Source organism: Neophocaena asiaeorientalis, unplaced genomic scaffold (assembly GCF_003031525.2).
Source record: "Neophocaena asiaeorientalis asiaeorientalis breed wild unplaced genomic scaffold, Neophocaena_asiaeorientalis_V1.1 scaffold134, whole genome shotgun sequence".
In the NCBI taxonomy this organism is placed as follows: Eukaryota; Metazoa; Chordata; class Mammalia; order Artiodactyla; family Phocoenidae; genus Neophocaena; species Neophocaena asiaeorientalis.
Genome location: NW_020185339.1, coordinates 24,626,050 through 24,644,694, shown reverse-complemented (window position 1 = coordinate 24,644,694; position 18,645 = coordinate 24,626,050). Strand labels below are relative to the sequence as shown.

The 18,645-nt window shown below is 40.4% G+C and overlaps 1 protein-coding gene across 1 annotated transcript; it reads left to right on the top strand.

Annotated features, from left to right (window-relative positions):
* The first annotated feature begins 14,005 nt into the window (after positions 1-14,005).
* NEUROD4 (neuronal differentiation 4) lies at positions 14,006-15,049 on the top strand. Its single transcript, XM_024737161.1, has one exon. The coding sequence runs from the start codon at positions 14,006-14,008 to the stop codon at positions 15,047-15,049; it is 1,044 nt and encodes a 347-aa protein (XP_024592929.1).
* Positions 15,050-18,645: the final 3,596 nt, after the last annotated feature.

The following is an 18,645-nucleotide window of genomic DNA, read 5'->3' as shown; positions in this document are numbered from 1 at the left end:
CGGTGCTTTGTGACAGCCTGGAAGGGTGGGATGGGGAGAGTGGGAGGGAGGGAGACGCAAGAGGGAAGACATATGGGAACATATGTATATGTATAGCTGATTCACTTTGTTATAAAGCAGAAACTAACACAACATTGTAAAGCAATTATACCCCAATAAAGATGTTAAAAAAAAAAAAAAGAAGCAGTCAAATACTTATTGAAGGCATGAATTAAGGGATCTCATTTTCCTCATCTGTTAAAAAGAAGTGATAACAATAGCTCCCATGCCAAAGAATTGTGGCAATTAAATGAAGTAATGTAGGTAAAACTCTCAATTCAAGGTGAACATTCAGAAAATGCTGGCTGTAAGTACTTCTAAAGGAGATAATATATGCAGACTACTGATGCAACAACGGTATGGTGCAGACACTTTGCAAATGTGTTTCCTCCTTTATTCCTACCCTTTCCCCACACTATAATTCTGGTATCTTAAAATACTCACCTTTGAACCCCCAAAGGGCTTCTGTAGTTATGTATTCTCTGTGTTACCTGATTCCCTGCCTTCCTAGCTCATACCAGGAATTGAAGTGTCAAGAAATAAAGGTCACTTTAGAGGAGAGAATAGGAGAGCAGGAGGAAGGGAAAAATGTCTGAGAAGTTCAGACAGACTTTTGTGGTTGAAAACCATTTATTGTAGAAGCAGAATGCCTGAGTTTGGGAACTGGGCTATGTGTCTGTGTCCTGTGTTCTTTTGGTATTTTCCCTTAAAATTAGTGGGAGAAAGAGAAAATTCCACCTGGAAGATGAGTTCCCAGCTGGTGAGTATACAGCCTGCTTCTACAGCTAGCTTCCACAATGGTCTTCTTTCAACACTCTGGTTGGCTCAAAGGTTTTATGTTTTATTTTCATAAGACAGGTTATTCTCTCTGTTCTGAATTCATAAAATACTGTCTGAGAGCATGAGATCTGGGACAGAGTGTGGCTCAGAGAAGGCCAGATGAGTGAGGAGTATCTCTTCTACTGTAGGAGCTCCTAGGGACCAAGATGCGACCATCTCCTCATATTGCATTATCAGCTGTAACACTAAAAAGTCTCTCCTGAAATTGAATCTCAGGCAAGTGTACTGTGGGCAAAACATGATTCTTCTGAACATGTCCTGAACAATGGGGAACAAGATGAGAACGTCTTTCTGCCAGGTGCTTCAGTCTGAGACAGCAGAGAGGCCACTGTTAATCATTTTACTTTGTGTCCCTCCTGGAGCATCCAGGGGATAGATTCTGGATGTACAGTAAACTATCAGTTATCTGCTTCAGGAAGGCAATGTGGTGTAGTGGACTATTTGTATCCAAATCCCAGTACCATTATTTAGTACCATCAAGTATCACTTCCGGTGTGACCTTGGGCAAGTGATTTAACCTTTATGTATTTGATCAGTTTATTTATAAAACAGAGATAACAGTAATAATAATAATACCTCATAAAGCTGTTGTGATGATAAAAATAATACGTGCAAAGCACTTAGCCTCTAACACATGCTAAATGTTCCATAGGGACTAGCTATAATTACTACAGTTAGTAATTAGTTTCTTCTCATTGACTTCTACCCACTCAATTGATGGATGCTTAGGAGAGGTGACATGATTGGAGTGTCCACTTAGAGTAACTGAGCTTTGGCTATGATCTGAGACTGCCAAGGGCAATGCTCTCCTTGGTCCTCCCAGAAGACTTGGTGTTTTTCATCTCATTACCCTAGTTTTCTTCCAGTAGTATAAATTAAAGCTGGATTCTTAGGAAACCTCCACTGCCCCCACCAGATATTTCTCAGGGCTTGATTGAAGCCTCTTAAATTCAACTTAAAGTTTGCTGCTAAGACGAGGCAAATGCTCCTGGGGCTGAGTGTATGAGGGCAGAGTTGATGGGAACTAGTGAAGCAATCTTTTCATGGAATAGTCATACCACCATATAATCCAGAATCTGGGGTTTGGCCGGCGGGGCGGGCTATAAGATCCTTCAGAAAAATAAGTTTGGCTACTAGTGGGGAATGGGATTTTAAAGATAGCATGTTTTAACATCAATTTTACTTTCACAATTTATATATGAATACATTATACTTGTCTAAAAAGAAAACAATCTTTTTTTGATACCTGCCTGATCTCAATCTATTTTATCTCAGTCCTGAGATATTCTGAAAAGAAGACTCACTGTTACCAGTTTGTGTGTATCTATTATTTAATGCACGTGTGTACATATTAAAAGTGTATCATGTTGATACACAGAAACTATATTTCTAAAAATCATTTTACATTTTCCCCCACAGCATGTTAATACATAAAATACATTCCTTTTTAGTATATATACACCAACTCATGCAAATTAAATAGTATTCCGTTATTTGGCTAAACCATTGGTTATGTAACATATTCATAAAGTACTTTTTCGCTATTAAAAACAATACTACAATGAACATCTCTAGTCCATACACGGTTCCTTGGGCACATATGTAATTATGTTAGACATGGAAAGGGATTCCCTGGTGGTCCAGTGGTTAGGACTCCGTGCTCTCACTGCTGAGGGTCTGGGTTCAACCCCTAGTTGGAGAACTAAAATCCCACAAGCCACGCAGTGTGGCCCCCCAAAATGATAAAAAAATAAAAATAAATAAAAGTAGATTATATTAAAAAAAGAAGACATGTAGAAGTGGAGTTTTTGAAATATATATTTGTATAATTTGATTTTCTGCCTCTGCCACTATACTGAAAGTTGGTTAAGAATGAGAAATTTTAATTCAGAAATGAGAGCGCAGAGGTAAACCCATGCATATATGAACAACTAATTTATGATAAAGGAGCATCAAACATACGATGGAGAAATGATAATCTCTTCAATAAATGGTGTTGAGAAAAACAGACAGCCACATGCAAAAAAAAAAAAAAGAAAAGAAAAAGAAAGTAGACCACTATCTCACACCATACACAAAAATTAACTCAAAATGGATTAAAGACGTGAATGTAAGACCTGACACCATAAAACACCAGGAAACATAGGCAGTATGCCTTTGACATCAGTCTTAGCAATAACGTAACTGATACGTCTCCTCAGGCACGGGAAACAAAATAAAAAAGAAACAAATGAGACTAAGTCAAACAAAAAAACTTTTGCACAGCAAAGGAAACCATCAACAAAACAAAAAGACAATCTACTGAATGGGAGAAGATATTTGCAAATGATATATCTGATATGGGGTTAATATCCAAAACACATAAAGAACTTATGCAACTCAACAACAGCAAAAAAAAAAAAAAAAAAAAGATTAAAAACGGGTGGAGGGCAGAATAGACATTTTTCCAAAGAAGACATACAGATGGCCAAGAGGTACATGAAAAGCTGTTCAACATCACTAACTATTAAGGAAATGCAAATCAAAACCACAATAAGATATTACCAAAAAAGTCTACACATAACAAATGTTGGCGAGGATGTGGAGAAAAGGATATGGGAGGCAGATGGTACAGAGCTTTCAAAGGTGCATAAATTTCCCAACAGATTACAACAAATGGAAGTACTTTTTTGTAGTTGGAATGAGTCACTCTGTATGCCCTGTGGATGCTCAAATGTACAGGCCTTGAATGAATGTGTGGGAGAAGGTTGAGTCAAATGTTCTTCCCAAAAGGGATAAGGAATCTGGGGAGTCCCAAGAAGAGGGTACATCCAAGACTATTACTTGGTTTCTAGATCCACTTTTTTTTTTCACTTTTAAAATTTATTTTTTTGGCTGTGTCGGGTCTTAGCTGTGGCACGCAGGATCTTCATTGCGGCATACAGGATCTTTTAGTTGCGGTGTGTGGGGTCTTTAGTTGCGGCATGTGAACTCTTAGTTGGGGCATGTAGGATCTAGTTTCCTGACCAGGGATCAAACCCAGGCCCCCTGCATTGGGAGCGTGGAGTCTGAGCCACTGGACAACCAGGGAAGTCGTCTGGATCCACTTTTGTCACTAACTTCATTTGTTACCTTATTCAAACTTGGGGACACAGACTGCACACTTTAGAATGGGCTAGTGTTATTCACGCTCAAAGGGGAATTGTAACATTTAACTATGTCATCATTGCTGAATGGAAGAGCTGGAAGGAAGCCAAGAGATCATAATCCAACCTGGTTATTGACTGGTGACATGAGGCCCAGAGAGCTTAGATCACTCATCATGGCTACACAATTAGAGGCAGAACAAGGTTTAAGAACGCAGGTTTCCTTACTCCCAAGCTTTTTTCACCCCACTGCATCACAATGTGAAAGAATGAAGGACTTTGCAGTTGTAAGGGAGGCTTATTCAATTTCCCAGTTTCTAGACTGTTCAGAAACTCAACGGACACCTCTGTTTTACCCCAGTCTTTATTCAGTAGAGAGTCATGTCACAAATCACTTTGCTCCAACCTGTTTCACAATTATTTTTTGACCCCGTACCACTTCCCTACTGGAGCACTGAGCTTCTTGAGGTCAGGGACTGTGCTTCCTTTACCTTCTGCCCCCATCTCTAGACCACCCCAACCCTGTACTAGTCTTTGGAGAATAGCTTTAAGACCTGCTCAAGTTTTACCCGGAATATGGGCAGCCTGAATTCTCACTTTCTGGAAGTTCACTGTCCTACTCTCCACAGTCCCTGATTTATGGCTCCAGACTCCGTTTGTTGGTGGTGTTGGTTTTAATTCAGCAAAAGCTAGCCGTCTCCCGAGGGAAGGTGAGAAGGAAAGACATCTGGGGATCTTTTAGAACAGGGTATGTGGCTTGCAGCTCAGCACCCTGGGGCCTAATGTCAGGCATTGGTCCCTGGTCCTCAGTGTCTGGTCGAAGAAGGCAGTTTCCAGCCCCCTTAGGGGCCCTGCAGGCTGGTCCCCTTTGGGGGTCGGGATCACTGGGAATACTAATTAATTCATTAGTGGGGTTGATGGATTATCAAGCTGTCTCCTGGCAGAGGGGCCTTGGGGGAGGGGGGAAGGTAACAGATTGCTGCCCATAAATCTGCCTGTTGCCTCGCTTCTCTCTGCTTCAATGGCTCCCAGCGTCAAGCCTGTGGGCCGGCAACTGAACGCTAGTTGCGTTTTCTCCGCCCAGCAGATGGTTGTAACAGGTTAGCTCGGAGCTTTACAAAAAGCGGCAGAGAAAGAAGGAAGGGCTGGGGATTGGCCCTCTGGCCCAAGAACTGTGTTGGGGGAGGAGAAGGAGTACAACTGCCTTGCATTCAGCCACCACCCCTTGCTTCTGCTGACAGCATCACACCCCTCCCCCACCCCCGCCCCTTTCTGCTCTCTCCGAGTTGAATAGCCAACCGTATAACCGTCCAGGAGCTGTGATGAGGGTGACCCTGATGAAACCGATTCCACTCCTCCCTCTGAAAAAGTCAACTCTTAAAGAAAATTTAAGAGTTTGCCCTCTTCGACGCCCTACCGAGGCTGCACGCGCAGGCACACACACTACACACAACTGAACGTGTTTTGAGAGCTAATCCTATTGTGTCCGGTCCCTTACATCTGTCAGAGAAAGCAAGGAGCCCCACAGAATGTTCTGTCCCCACCCTCATCTTTGTCTCAATATGTTCACCTTTCTGCTAATCCACTACTCCTCTCTGCCCTCTGAACATTTCACCGGCAGCATCCTAACGCCACCAGTATCATTGACTCTCAAACATCCATGGAGGTCGCTTCAAAGACACAAACAGGGGATCAATCCATCCTGTACATACTCATTGCAGCTGTATTCTAAACACAGACTACTCCATAGATAAATCTCCTCTGGCTGAGCTGTAGATTCTGATTTGGTTTTCAGAAATCCACCATTCCTAGCATGTGTAATTTAATGACTCTGAAAATGAAGTTATTTTGCTGAGCGGATATTTCCTAGATAGGGATGCAAAAAAGATTTGTAAAAGCTTAGAGGTTTTCCTATGAACTGAAAAAAAGTATTAATTTCTATTTTCTGGTTTTCTGGGAAGGACAAGAGTCACATGACACCTATATCAGAATTTTTTTTTTTAATTAACTATTTTAAACCTAAGGTATTCCTTTCAACTTTATTGGCAGTAAACTATCTTTTGTTTTAACCTTTTGCACATTCCCTTTCAACAAGGCATATTTTCAACTTTTCATCTCTATCACACACATGTGCTTACATTGGTAAAGTGATTTCCAAAAAGCCTGGAGGATTGCCTTCAAGTCAATTTCAAAAAGAGGTTGAGCTTGGGCCCAGAATGCTGGCTTGCTATTGAAGGAAAAAACTTAAGTGACCAGGTCATTTTACAGATGTGAAAATTGATGCCAGAAGTAAAGTTGAATTATTAAAGATCGTGCAGCCAATTGCTTATTCAAGCACCTTCCCTTCGCTCCTCAGAATCACTAGAAGATTGCAAAATCCTTTACACCTTAATAAGAACTCACAATTATGTATTTGATCTTGGTAAATTTTTACATAAGGTAGTATTCCAAATTTGACAATCTCTACAATGAAGATTCCACACTTTCACTTGGTAGCCTGGTTCACAGATAGCTATCTGTCATAAAGCATATACATGTATTTTCTTTAAGTCTTTCCAGATGTAGTTTTCTTTTTTCTCTTCTAGCAATTTAATCTTACTTCAAAATGCCCCAGGAGTTTTAGGAATTATTTGACCTTTCTTTCCTTCCAAGTTCATTACCAATCAGGTGAACTTTTTCTACCTGAACGCTTAATGATATATTTTTGGAAAACAATAGCGAATTCCAATTTGTAATTTGGGAAGTTAAGTGTCCTCAGAATAAAAGATTTTATTCATTTGCTTTTTGTTTTTAAAATTTCAAACAAACAGAAAAGTTGAAAGAACAGTACAATAAATATAGATATAGCTTTGTCTATATTAAAATGAAAGGGTTTTAAATGGGAATGTTTGACAGGTTAGAAAGAAGGGAGAGAAAGATTCTTCTTCCTTCTATTTTTAGAGTTTGGAAGTTTTAAAGCCAAAGACTCCAATCCACATGTGTAAGGTAACAGTCAATGATGTTGTGTCGTGGGCATGTATCTTTCTCATTCTTTGACTCTTCAGACGTGGACCAATATTTTTATTTGCCCTTATTAGCTCTTATTAGCTCTTATTAGCTCTCAACTTCAGCAACTCTCCTCCCATATTCCCTTTCTACCAACCTCTATCCCCATTTAAACCAACAAACCAACCAACAAACAAATGGCTAAGCAGGACCTGACCAGAGGAACCCTTTGAAGTGGGCGTGTCTTTCGGCTGTGGAAAGGGAGGAGTTAGACTGCGGGCAGTATCACCCCTCCCTGGGCAGCTGGGAAAGCAATCAAAACTGCTGCAACTCCGAGCCTCCGGCCAGAGCGCAGGAGCTGCCCAGAGGCTGTGGTCCTGAAAGCTCCACTCCAGGGAACTAACCAGGAGAGGAGGTACTGAAGACCAACTAAACTAGCTGCATCCGCCCAAGGCGTCCTGGAGGAGCATACAGAACTCCAAGGAAGGAGTAGAATAAGTAGCAGTCAGAGGAACCAGACCCGGGGGCATTCCTAAGAGGCAGTGGCCGGGTTTAACATGGATCGCTAAAAGCACCTCCTCCTATGATCTGGATGGTCAGGGAGACTTGGTTTCTCTGAGTCTCCTCCAGGACACAGATTCACAGAGTTCACGCCAGGGATTGCCACTGACAGAGGTGAGCCAGCGGATGGGGTGGTATGGGGACTACTAAAGTTTCTGTGGGTAGTTCCTGCAGACCTAGAGGAGTAGTTGGTGTGAGGTAAGTCTCTTCTGGGCTAAATAAGGAGGGAGCAGGATTTTGGAAACTTGAATAGAGAAGCAGAGAGAGCCAGAACACTTAGGGACAGATATTAAAATTGTAATAATGTCACTAATTCCCATAGCACCTGTCACTCAAAGTGAAACTCAGATACTCTCAATCATTTTTATAAAATAGAGATTACAAATTATCCTCCCATTGCTGTCAAGCCCAATCTTCCATTTTATTAATGCTGAAGAAAAGGGCCAAAAAGTTTAACTGCTTTCCTGAGGGGGCTTACCAAATACGTTGAAAAAATTGACCTAATCCACCACTCTGCTTACAGTTTTTTTGGCTCTGCAAAGAGTGAAGGGTGTGGGGTGCGTAAGGAAATGACAATAGAAAAGGGAGTGAGAAAAGATGTTGGAAAGCCATGGGGCGTATTCTTGCCATTGCCCCCATTTTCTCTGCTAAAAATCCTTAGACATTTGGCATCAGTGGTGGGACCTTTCCTTTTCCTCAGCGCTTTCAGATGGGAAATCAGAAGAGGAAGATTGTCCATATATATTTTTGCCTCCTCTGCCTCTCGTCATTCACCCACCCCTAAAAATGTGTTCAGAAAAATAATAATAAATGTAAAATGCCTCCCTCATTTTTTGACAGAGGGACCAGAGATGAAATGCTGAAGAACAAGGAGGGAAAACTGAAGGATTGAGTAACTTCTGTTTGCAAAGTTCACGGTTAGGATCTGAGGCTATGAAAACTAAAGTATGACATGTCTATGCTGGATAAGGGGTGTGTGTGTGTGTGTGTGTGTGTGTGTGTGTGTACAGGTATTAATCAACAAGGAAAGTGGAGCGTGTAAAAGTGTGAATAGGAAGAGCACAGAACAGCCTAATGGCTGTTTCCAGGCAGCACAACTTATGAGCACCCTGGTCTGCATTCTGTCTTCAGTGCAGACTTTGTAAATCCAAGCAAGGCATTCAGTCTCTCTGATGCTTAGATTCCCTAGAAACTGGGCTGAATAGTCCCCTTCCTGTTGTATTTAGGATTTAGTCATAGGATCAGGAGGTGAAGTTAGTACAATCAGCTTTTAAGAGGAAAGACACTGTCTAATCACCACAAACACACACGCAAAAGCTCCTTACTCACTTATTCGTCAATTGAAACTTCTCCACAGCAACTCAAAAATTAGTAAAAGTGTAGGATGAATTCCAGGACAGCCCCACACAGTAGTATACCCAATGACCTCAGCCCTAGTGATGAAAGTATTGGGTCGCCATAATCATTGCCTCAGCAAACGTTTTTTCCAGAACAGATTTTTAAAAAATGAAAAAAATGTGGGAAAAAATGTTGAATTTGAGAGAATTGGCTAAACTTAAAATTTCACAGAAGGATCCTAAAAAAAGGGGGAAATTCTGTTATAAAGTGTAGATACATAAGGAAATCTAAATTCCAAGATTAAAAAATAAAATGAGCTTTATAGGATCAGAATGTGTTTGGGGGTTGCAGGGGGGCCCGTATTGTGCCTCCAGAGCCAGTATTCATTGACTTTTGTCATACTGGAATGTGCTTCATGTATATTTTGAGAGCTAATTTCTTTTCTAGGAATTGGGGAAACCTAAAAATGGTGTATCAGGATACTTTGTGCAATAGTGCTACAGACTTTCCCGTACAGCTTCTATCAAACAATTGCCAACCCTTACATTTCCATAATAACTTTACAAAGTACTTGCTTTCATAAAAGCTTCTAAATGAGACATGAAAGACAAAAATATTATTTCCATTTCGCCCCAAGGGTAAAATAATTAAAATAATTTTTCTGTGCTCTTATAATAAGTGAGTGATGGAACAGGGTTTCAGTTTTATGCTTCTTGCAATATATCTCTGAGTTGGTTCATTAACAGGCTGAGATCCATGGTAGAAATGGGTACCTGTTCTAGAGAGAGCCAAGTTGGTTTCCTTGATCAAAACTCAGAAGTGCATCACACATACTTTCAACTCTCAAGTCGAAAACTGGATGCTTATCTTTTTTTATTTTTCTTCTGCTAACTTTTTAATGCATTGAAGGTATGTAGGTGCAAAAAGTCAAAGGAAAGGATTTTTTCTTTATCTCTGAGGAGTCCTAGCTTTTACTTCTATTTGAGAGACTCTTCATTTTTCTCCTCTGAGCTCTGGCTCCTGATTCTGGTAGGAAAATCTTATCCCCAATATTGTTTAATCAGAGACAAAAGGAAAAATGTCCAAGTGCCAAGCATGGTCTGTATTCCACCAGAAACTTCATGACCCTGAAAATTCATATGACTGAGGAGGAGTCCAGCCAACTGCTGTCTCCCAGTTATAAAACAGGATGCAAGAGGCTAACTTCCTTCTGGAATCTGGTGGAAGAGTTTTAGTCAGCCCAGTAGAGGCAGCTGATAGAGCTCTGTTTCCTCACCCTTTGTAACAGAACAGGAGCTTTCATATTTAATTTCATTAGGAGGTTGGGGGAGTGGGTTTATCAGGGAATTTTTTGAAATGGCTGTTGAGATGGAGCCATTGGCTCTTGCTGGCATAAAATCAACATTAAACATAGAGTGTAATTACACCTATTGTGTCCACTTGGCCAGAAAAACTCATGGTGAACTTTAGGAACAAAATACCTAACACTTACACGGCATTTATGATGTCTGGCACTATTCAAAGTCTTTAAATGTATTAGTTCATTTTATGCTCACAATAATCTGGTGAGGTAGGGCTATGATTATTCCTATTTTAAAGAGGAGGAGACTGAGGTACAGAAAGATTATGAAGCTTGCCTAAGGTCACATAACTAGTAAGCAAATGAGCTGAAATTTGAACTCAGGTAATCTGACTCCAGGGTCTGTGCTGTCTAGCCACACTGGGGAAAAGGGAAGGTTATTAGGCAATTATCAGATGATCTTCTGAGCCAGTCAGAGGAGGTTCCAAACAGATAAGAGGCACAGTAATTAATACAGTCTCCTTTTATTATTCACCCATGAGAAATAATTTTTATTTTTGAATAAGCAAATGTGTGAATGAGTTAGGTAAGAAAACCCAAGACTAAACAGAAGACTAATATGGATAGTGTTTTACAGCATTTAAAGTTTCCAAAATCCTTTCTCATATTTCTGACTTGCAAAATCACATAAAATATATCGTATCCCTATTTTATCGAAGAGGAAATGAAAGATCAGAGAGCTGATATAATGTGTTTGGGACCAACAACTAGGAATAAAAAGAACTGGGATTAGAATGTGCATTATTCCAGCTTCCATGCTTTTGAAACTACACTACATATTCATGGGATTCCCTCAGAGCTAAGGGACCAGTACCTATGGGAAAAGAGAAAGTTAAACTGGAGTCATCTACATCCTTTCCATGGTTAGTAAGAGAACAAAGATGAAAACTGGTTGCCTTTTATATTGTTTTAGCCAAAGTCATTTGGTTTTTTTCCTTTATACCTGCTGTAAATCTGATTTGAAAGCAGCTCTTTGACTCTTACAGAAACCATCACGTTGCATTAAAGGCAAAGGGTAGTCTACTCTGTTCTCTTAATCCCACTTCGTGATAGATGTGAGGATCGACAGAGCTTGGCTAGTGTCCAGAGGTACGGAGGTGGGGATGATAAAAAAGCTCAAATGCAGAGGCTAGGTTGGTATTCAGTTTCAGGGGCAATTCAGGGGACTCTCCTTTCCTCTCCTGCTCTCCTTTCCACACATGTGTGTACGACCCAGTGATAATGATGACAATGAAGAGGAGATGAGAGAAACAGAAGGAAGAGGCAAAGGAGAAGGAAACAGAGTAAAAAAAGAGGGGGGAATAAATGAATGAAAGGAACAAGAAAACAATTTGAAAGAGGAAGGAATCCTGGAATATGAGAGTTAAAAAGCAGAGAACACTTAAACTAGTCTCCCTTTGGATGAGGATCGTTTCCCAGTGACTTGCTCTACTGATCCACATCTCCTGAAGTCAAAGTGCCTTTCTTTCTTCCCCATAGCTGTGATGAAAATAAAAAGGAGAAAAAAAAGCATCAAACCTAGTATTTGGAATCAGAAGAACTGGTGTTATGTCCTGCTCTACCTGCTGTATGTCTTAGCATTTCCAGTACTTAATTTACCTGACCTGCAGTGACCTCGACTATAAAATGAGCATAACAATCCCCTTTTCCCTTAAAGTTTTGCTCTAAGACTACACAAATGTTATTATAATGACGTGTGGAACATTAGGTTTCCCAAGCCCACTCCATCCTCTTTGGCCTCGGAGTGCACCTGCCTCTGAAAGGTCTGTGTTACTTTAACAGAAAGTTAATTAGGTCTTTCACCCTCCCTCTGGATATCTGCCTGCGTTAGAAGTGCAGCTCAGCACACAAGCTCCATCATCCATATTAAAAGTGGGATTTTCTGACTTGGCCTGGCTAGCCAGTTGACCAATAGGTTCCAATGTGTGTTTTCAATCAAGCTGCTTACCCAGGAAGCCTTATTAAGTGAGTAAGTCAAGCTGACATGATTTCCGTGCTGATTAACATGAACCTAGGCTGTTTTTGCAATGCAGTCACATTAATTATTTATAGGAGGTAAATGAGGTTACAAGGAAAACAAGCTCAGATTACCAGAAACAAGTCAAATCATATATTTATATTTTTAAAAGCTATGTACTATTTCCTGCATTCATTGATTTGAGGCTCAAGCCTCAAGGATCAAAAAACAGTTATCATGCTCTCCCCTTTCTAATATACAAAGGTGACGGAGGGTTTAACATTTCGAAGACTAGCTAGCTGGTGGAACTGGGATGCCCCAATGGAGTTTATCAGAGACTTTTATTTGGTAAATTGTGTACCTACGAATCTCTCAACAAATCTCAAAACAATCCAGGCTCTTCCAGAATTGAATGCAAAATATTGACTAAACCACCAGTCTCTTTTGGTTTTCAAATAAGTTTTACAATTGCAAATTTTTCATAGAAAATTCTGACTAAACAGTATCTGTTAGGCAAGTGAGTTAGTCAGACTATTTGCATGTTTGTCTGAAATAGTCTGCGCTATGTTTGCAGTCACTATGTTCTGTGAAGTTTAAAATCTGTTCCAGATTTTCCATCCTTAATGAAATCTTTCTTAAATAGGTTTGGCAGACTTCTGGCTTGTAATTCGAGCTGCTGCTGTATTCTTGTCTGAGGGTGTGAGATGCGTGTTCAATGAAGAGTTCTCACTTTTAACATATGCGTGGATTTGAAAGATAACCAGTGGTGACCTCCTCTCTTTTCCTGATCCTTTCTAGACACCATGTTACTAACACCTCTAACACCACTAACACTAGACAGACCCGCAAGGTGCTTACTGAAAAACAAAATGGTGATGGTGAGAGAACTATTTCATGATCATGTTGTGTACCAGCAGAGTCAGTAGGAAACAAGGGATGTTATGAGTCAGATGTATATGTGTCTCTAAATAGAGATTGAGTAGTCCTTTGGAGAACCTGTACAAAGTCTGAATGATCTCATTACAGTTTTTCATTTATTTTGTGGTATAGCTATATAAGTTTTCTTATGTTATTGTTTGATATTCTTTTAAAATTTTGCAATATTACAATTATTGTTTACATATTATTATGTAATATCAGAAGTTTCTCTATTTGGACAATAATTTATATGCTCACCTTAGCTATTTCCTTTTATGATCTGAATTCTGGGAAGAAAGAAAAACATGCTTTGAGTGGTATATCAGTTATTTACGGGAGAGGCCACAACAGTGAGAGGCCCCGTACAGCAAAAAAAAAAAAAAAAATATCCATGAGATAAAGAACCTGAGAATAAAAAGAATTGGGTATTGACACTGCAATGAATAATCAAGTCAATTTCCTTTTCCTATAGTTGATTTTCTTATAAATGCTATAGTTAAGTGAGTGTCCTGGGCATTTATCTGAGTTTAGATTAGTTATTTATTTACTTACTTACTTACTTATTTATTTTTGCGGTACGCGGGCCTCTCACTGCCGTGGCCTCTCCCGTTGCGGAGCACAGGCTCCAGACGCGCAGGCTCAGCGGCCATGGCTCACGGGTCCAGCCGCTCCGCGGCATGTGGGATCTTCCCGGACCGGGGAACGAACCCACGTCCCCTGCATCGGCAGGCGGACCCCCAACCACCGCGCCACCAGGGAAGCCCTAGATTAGTTATTTAGAATGGAGAACTTGGGCTAGATAATTATAAGTTGAATTCCAATACAAATTCTGTGCTTTACATCTAAGACATAAAAAGAAAATTTAGTTTTAAATCAAATCAGATGTTCACAGGCACTAACCATTGCTGTTTCCTTTTCCAGAGTCTGGAAATGGCAAAATCTTATGTGAAACCCAAGGAGATGACAGAGTTGGTCAATACACCATCTTGGATGGACAAAGGCCTGGCTTCTCAGAATGAGATAAAGGAGGAGGAGAGAAGACCAGCTGCTTATGGGATGCCTGGCAGCTTAGCTGAAGAGCATGACAGTATTGAGGAGGAAGAAGAGGAGGAAGAAGATGGGGAGAAGCCTAAGAGAAGAGGTCCCAAGAAAAAGAAGATGACAAAAGCTCGCCTTGAGAGATTCAGGGCTCGAAGAGTCAAGGCTAATGCTAGGGAACGGACCCGGATGCACGGCCTGAACGATGCCCTGGACAACCTGAGGAGGGTTATGCCGTGCTACTCTAAGACCCAAAAGCTCTCCAAGATAGAGACTCTTAGACTGGCCAGGAACTATATTTGGGCGTTGTCTGAGGTCCTAGAAACTGGACAGACACCTGAAGGGAAGGGCTTTGTGGAGATGCTCTGTAAAGGGCTCTCTCAGCCCACAAGCAACCTGGTGGCTGGATGCCTCCAGTTGGGCTCTCAGTCTGTCCTCCTGGAGAAGTGTGAGGAGAAATCTCCTCTTTGTGACTCTGCCATCTCTGTCCACAACTTCAACTATCAGTCTCCTGGGCTCCCCAGCCCTCCTTATGGCCATATGGAAACACATCTTATTAATCTCAAACCCCCAGTATTCAAGAGTTTGGGAGAATCATCCTTTGGGAGCCACCCACCTGACTGCAGTACACCACCTTATGAGGGCCCACTTACTCCACCCCTGAGCATCAGTGGGAACTTCTCCTTGAAGCAAGATGCCTCCCCTGACCTGGATAAATCCTACAGTTTCATGCCACATTACCCCTCTGCTAGTCTAAGCTCAGGGCACGTACATTCAACTCCCTTTCAGGCTGGTACACCCCGCTATGATGTTCCCATAGATATGTCCTATGATTCCTACCCCCATCATGGCATTGGGGCCCAACTCAATACAATCTTCACTGATTAGGGCAGTCAGACCAGCATTTCAGAGGAAGATGTGGAGACATTTCCCATAACTCAAGTGGTTGAGCTGAAGACTCAGTGACCTTAATGGAACCCTAGAGATACATATCAAACAAACATATCAAACAAAATAGTCCCAGTCTGTTTACACCTTCTTACACCTGTCTCTCTTTTCTCATCAACTTCTCATATTGTATTGATTCCTTTATTTAGGGTCTTAAAGTGAAATTATATGACTCTTTACAATCATGTGAAAATAGAACAGAAGCCCTGGATCCTATCTTAGTGGTGCCAAAAACTCACTGAATGATCTATGCCAATTAATTTTTCATTTCTGGCCTCTGTTTACTTACTGGTAAAATCAGTCAATTGTTCTAAGTCTAGATAATTTCTAAAGTCCTTCATAGTTCTGAAATTCTGTGACTTTGGTGATCACTCCTATAAACTTCTTGAAAGTAAAAGGATTGAGGAGTAACAGGAAATGGACACCGTGCGTGGAATGATCAAATGGAATTGCCAATGCGTGTCTCTCGGGGACTTGATGATAGGACTTCTTTGCATTTACCTAAAAATAGCTTCCAGAGGCTAACATTCTAACTTGGCTGTCACTGTGAATAATGTTCTTTAAGAGATTAGCTCTCTTTCTTGTTGGGCTGAAAGCTGAACGTATCTTCCATAGTAATTTGAGAACCATAATAGAGATCTCATACCAACTTGATTCCTGATGACATTTCAAAAGCACTTTTCTCAGTACTAGAGGTGGGGCAAGCAAGTCACTGAAACCTCAGACTCCTACAACCAATGGGACTTGGAGAAGTCATCTAGACCATTTTATGGCTTTCATAACCTGAGGGCCCTGGAAATTCTGATGAAGCTCAGGTACTGCTATTGGAATCAGCAAACAACCCAGGCCACATTCAAGAGCAATAAAATGGCTGTTGGATACTACCTAACCATCGTTTGGGGACTCTCTCCAGCTCACACCCGCCCATGGGAAAACCACTAGGTTTTCTTTGGCAAGATGAATTTCATTTGGTTAAGGAAAAAACGGTTAAAACCACTAGCTTTTGTCCACACATATATTCTAGAAGCACAAGCACCAATCGATTTATTGACCAAACTTGAGTTTTTCCAACATATATATAATTCTTTTGTCTCACTCCCACTAATCGTTACCTCTTCCTCACTTCTAAAATATGTTATTATATATTGTAGATAACATTTCAAGTGACCAGACTTAGGGATGCAGAAATCAAATCCAAGGTCAGTGAATGCTTTTACCAATTTATGTCTTCACCAGAGGTTTATCCTGATTTGCAGGATGTTTATTTTTCTTCATGTAACTCTTCTTTCCTTTATATCAGCAGTAATTTTGTCAAGTTCATTTTTTTCCAGAGAAATGTGATCTGAGAAATTTCACTGTCCTGTTCAATCTACCAGGACAATTATTTAAAGCAAACCAAAAGCTTCAATGGTTTACACGATAGTGGATCACATCCTGCCGCTGCCAGAGAAGATAAGTTTAGGAAGCAGGCAGGGTACACAAATAGGGCCAATGAATAAAATTGACAAGGCAGATTAGTATGTCATTTTCTACAGCTTAGCTATCCCCTAAAACCTGCCAAACTATTTGTGTATCTTGACTTTCTTTACCCTCTTATTATCTCCTTACAGTCTAAGTCATTTTCTTTCCGTTTTGCTTGCAGCAGTAATCCTACTGTTTTTGTACCCTTGGTTTATAAATCCATTTGAAAGTATCCTTGCAGAGAGCTCTTAAAGCCCATCAGCCACCAAAGTGGTTCCCCTCACCACGATTTGCCCTAGAGGGAATAGACAAGTAAAATGATTTATAAAGCCATCCTATGTGCTTTCTGAGTCTATACTGACACTTACCTTCCTGAGAGGCTATGGGGGGATCTATCCTTGAAGTTAGCATTTTGTGGCATTTAAGTTTGTAGATAATGAATGTTGTCTGAATTATTTATTAGTTATTATTTATTTAATTTATTTCTCCATTCCATGCAAATTCCTTGGGTTCTAAACATGTGCTTGCAAACCCACCCTAAGACTTCATTTGGAAAGTAGCTCATAATTTTGCTAGAAATTCCTGAGTTTGGGGGTGAGGGCAAAGGAGGAAGTTAGTGCCGAGTTACCTGTAATAATTTCATAAAAAGCAGCAATAATTTGAATGGCTATGCAAGGTAATATTTTTAGACTTTTTTTCCTTCACTCTAAGATGAGCCAGTTATTTTTTGGGAATCTGTTGTTTATGCTTTTGGGGAGTATGGTACCCATGAACCAGTGTGGGATTGTTCAGAGAGACTTTATAATTGAATAAAATTTGGAAATGCAGTGTAATTGGAAAGAACCTACTCTCCAACCCCGGATGGTCTTTTTCTTCTGGGGACTTTACCCGATAATGCAAAGCAATTGCTTAAACATTTTGTAAAAAAAAGTTTTTTCTCTTTTCCTAGCAGAAATAAAGCTGTGAGTCTTCTTAGACATTGTGTTGCATTGTCAATCTTAAAAGTTCTTCTTCACTCTCACCTATTAATTTTCTTTGACTCTAAATCCTGCGAGCAGCAGCAGAGTACAGGCTGGCCTGTCAGGAGGATTTACACATCCCATATTTCAACTGATCTTGCCAGAAGACTTGAAAGGTCCAAACCAAGTAGCTAGAAGCCTAGATGCACTCTGCTACTCACATAATCAACCATGCAACTGAGAAAAAACCAAATCTAGGGCTCTGAGCATTCTAAGCCATCAAACAGGTGACTTAGATGACTTACAGAGAGGTGGACCACAGGAAGATGAACTATTATCCAAAATTTAGGTGGGCCTACCAACTCTTCAAAAAATTATGAAGTGTGTTTTTTGGCAATAGCTCCGTCTCAGGATTTTTTTCCTTCAGATTTCTCCAGTGAAAATTTTCCAGGGTCCCTTTTTACATGCATAAACTGCTGATGACAAAGAAATAATAATGATGATGATGATAAAAATAAACTTTAATAAAATATTGTTGGTTAATCAAGGGAGAGAATTTGTTTAAAATAGTTAAGAAACAAAAACTACAGAATGAAAGTCATTCTCCCACCCCATCCTCCATCTGTCCAGTACCCACTCTCCAACTAGAAACCACTTTTTAATTTTTAGTTTACTAGTTACCAGAGATCTTTTATGCATATATAAGAGAATATTAGGTACATTAGGTACAAATATGAAGTTAGATTATCCTCTCCTTTTTTCTTCTGTTTTTGGTAGCATAATATAACACAGTTCTGCATACTTTATTTCAACACATACGTTTGAGTAGTTTCATATATCATCAAACTTTCTTAATTCTTTGTTATAGCTGGTTAACATCTTAAGTAAAAAAAACATAATGTAGGGGGCTTCCCTGGTGGCGCAGTGGTTGAGAGTCCGCCTGCCGATGCAGGGGACACGGGTTCGTGCCCCGGTCCGGGAAGATCCCACATGCCGCAGAGCAGCTGGGCCCGTGAGCCATGGCTGCTGAGCTTGCACGCCCGGAGCCTGTGCTCAGCAACAGGAGAGGCCACAACAGTGAGAGGCCCACGTACCACAAAAAAAAAAAAAAAAAAA

Excerpts from the sequence above, each read along its gene's own strand:
- NEUROD4 (XM_024737161.1), top strand. The coding sequence starts at position 14,006 with ATGTTCACAGGCACTAACCATTGCTGTTTCCTTTTCCAGAGTCTGGAA.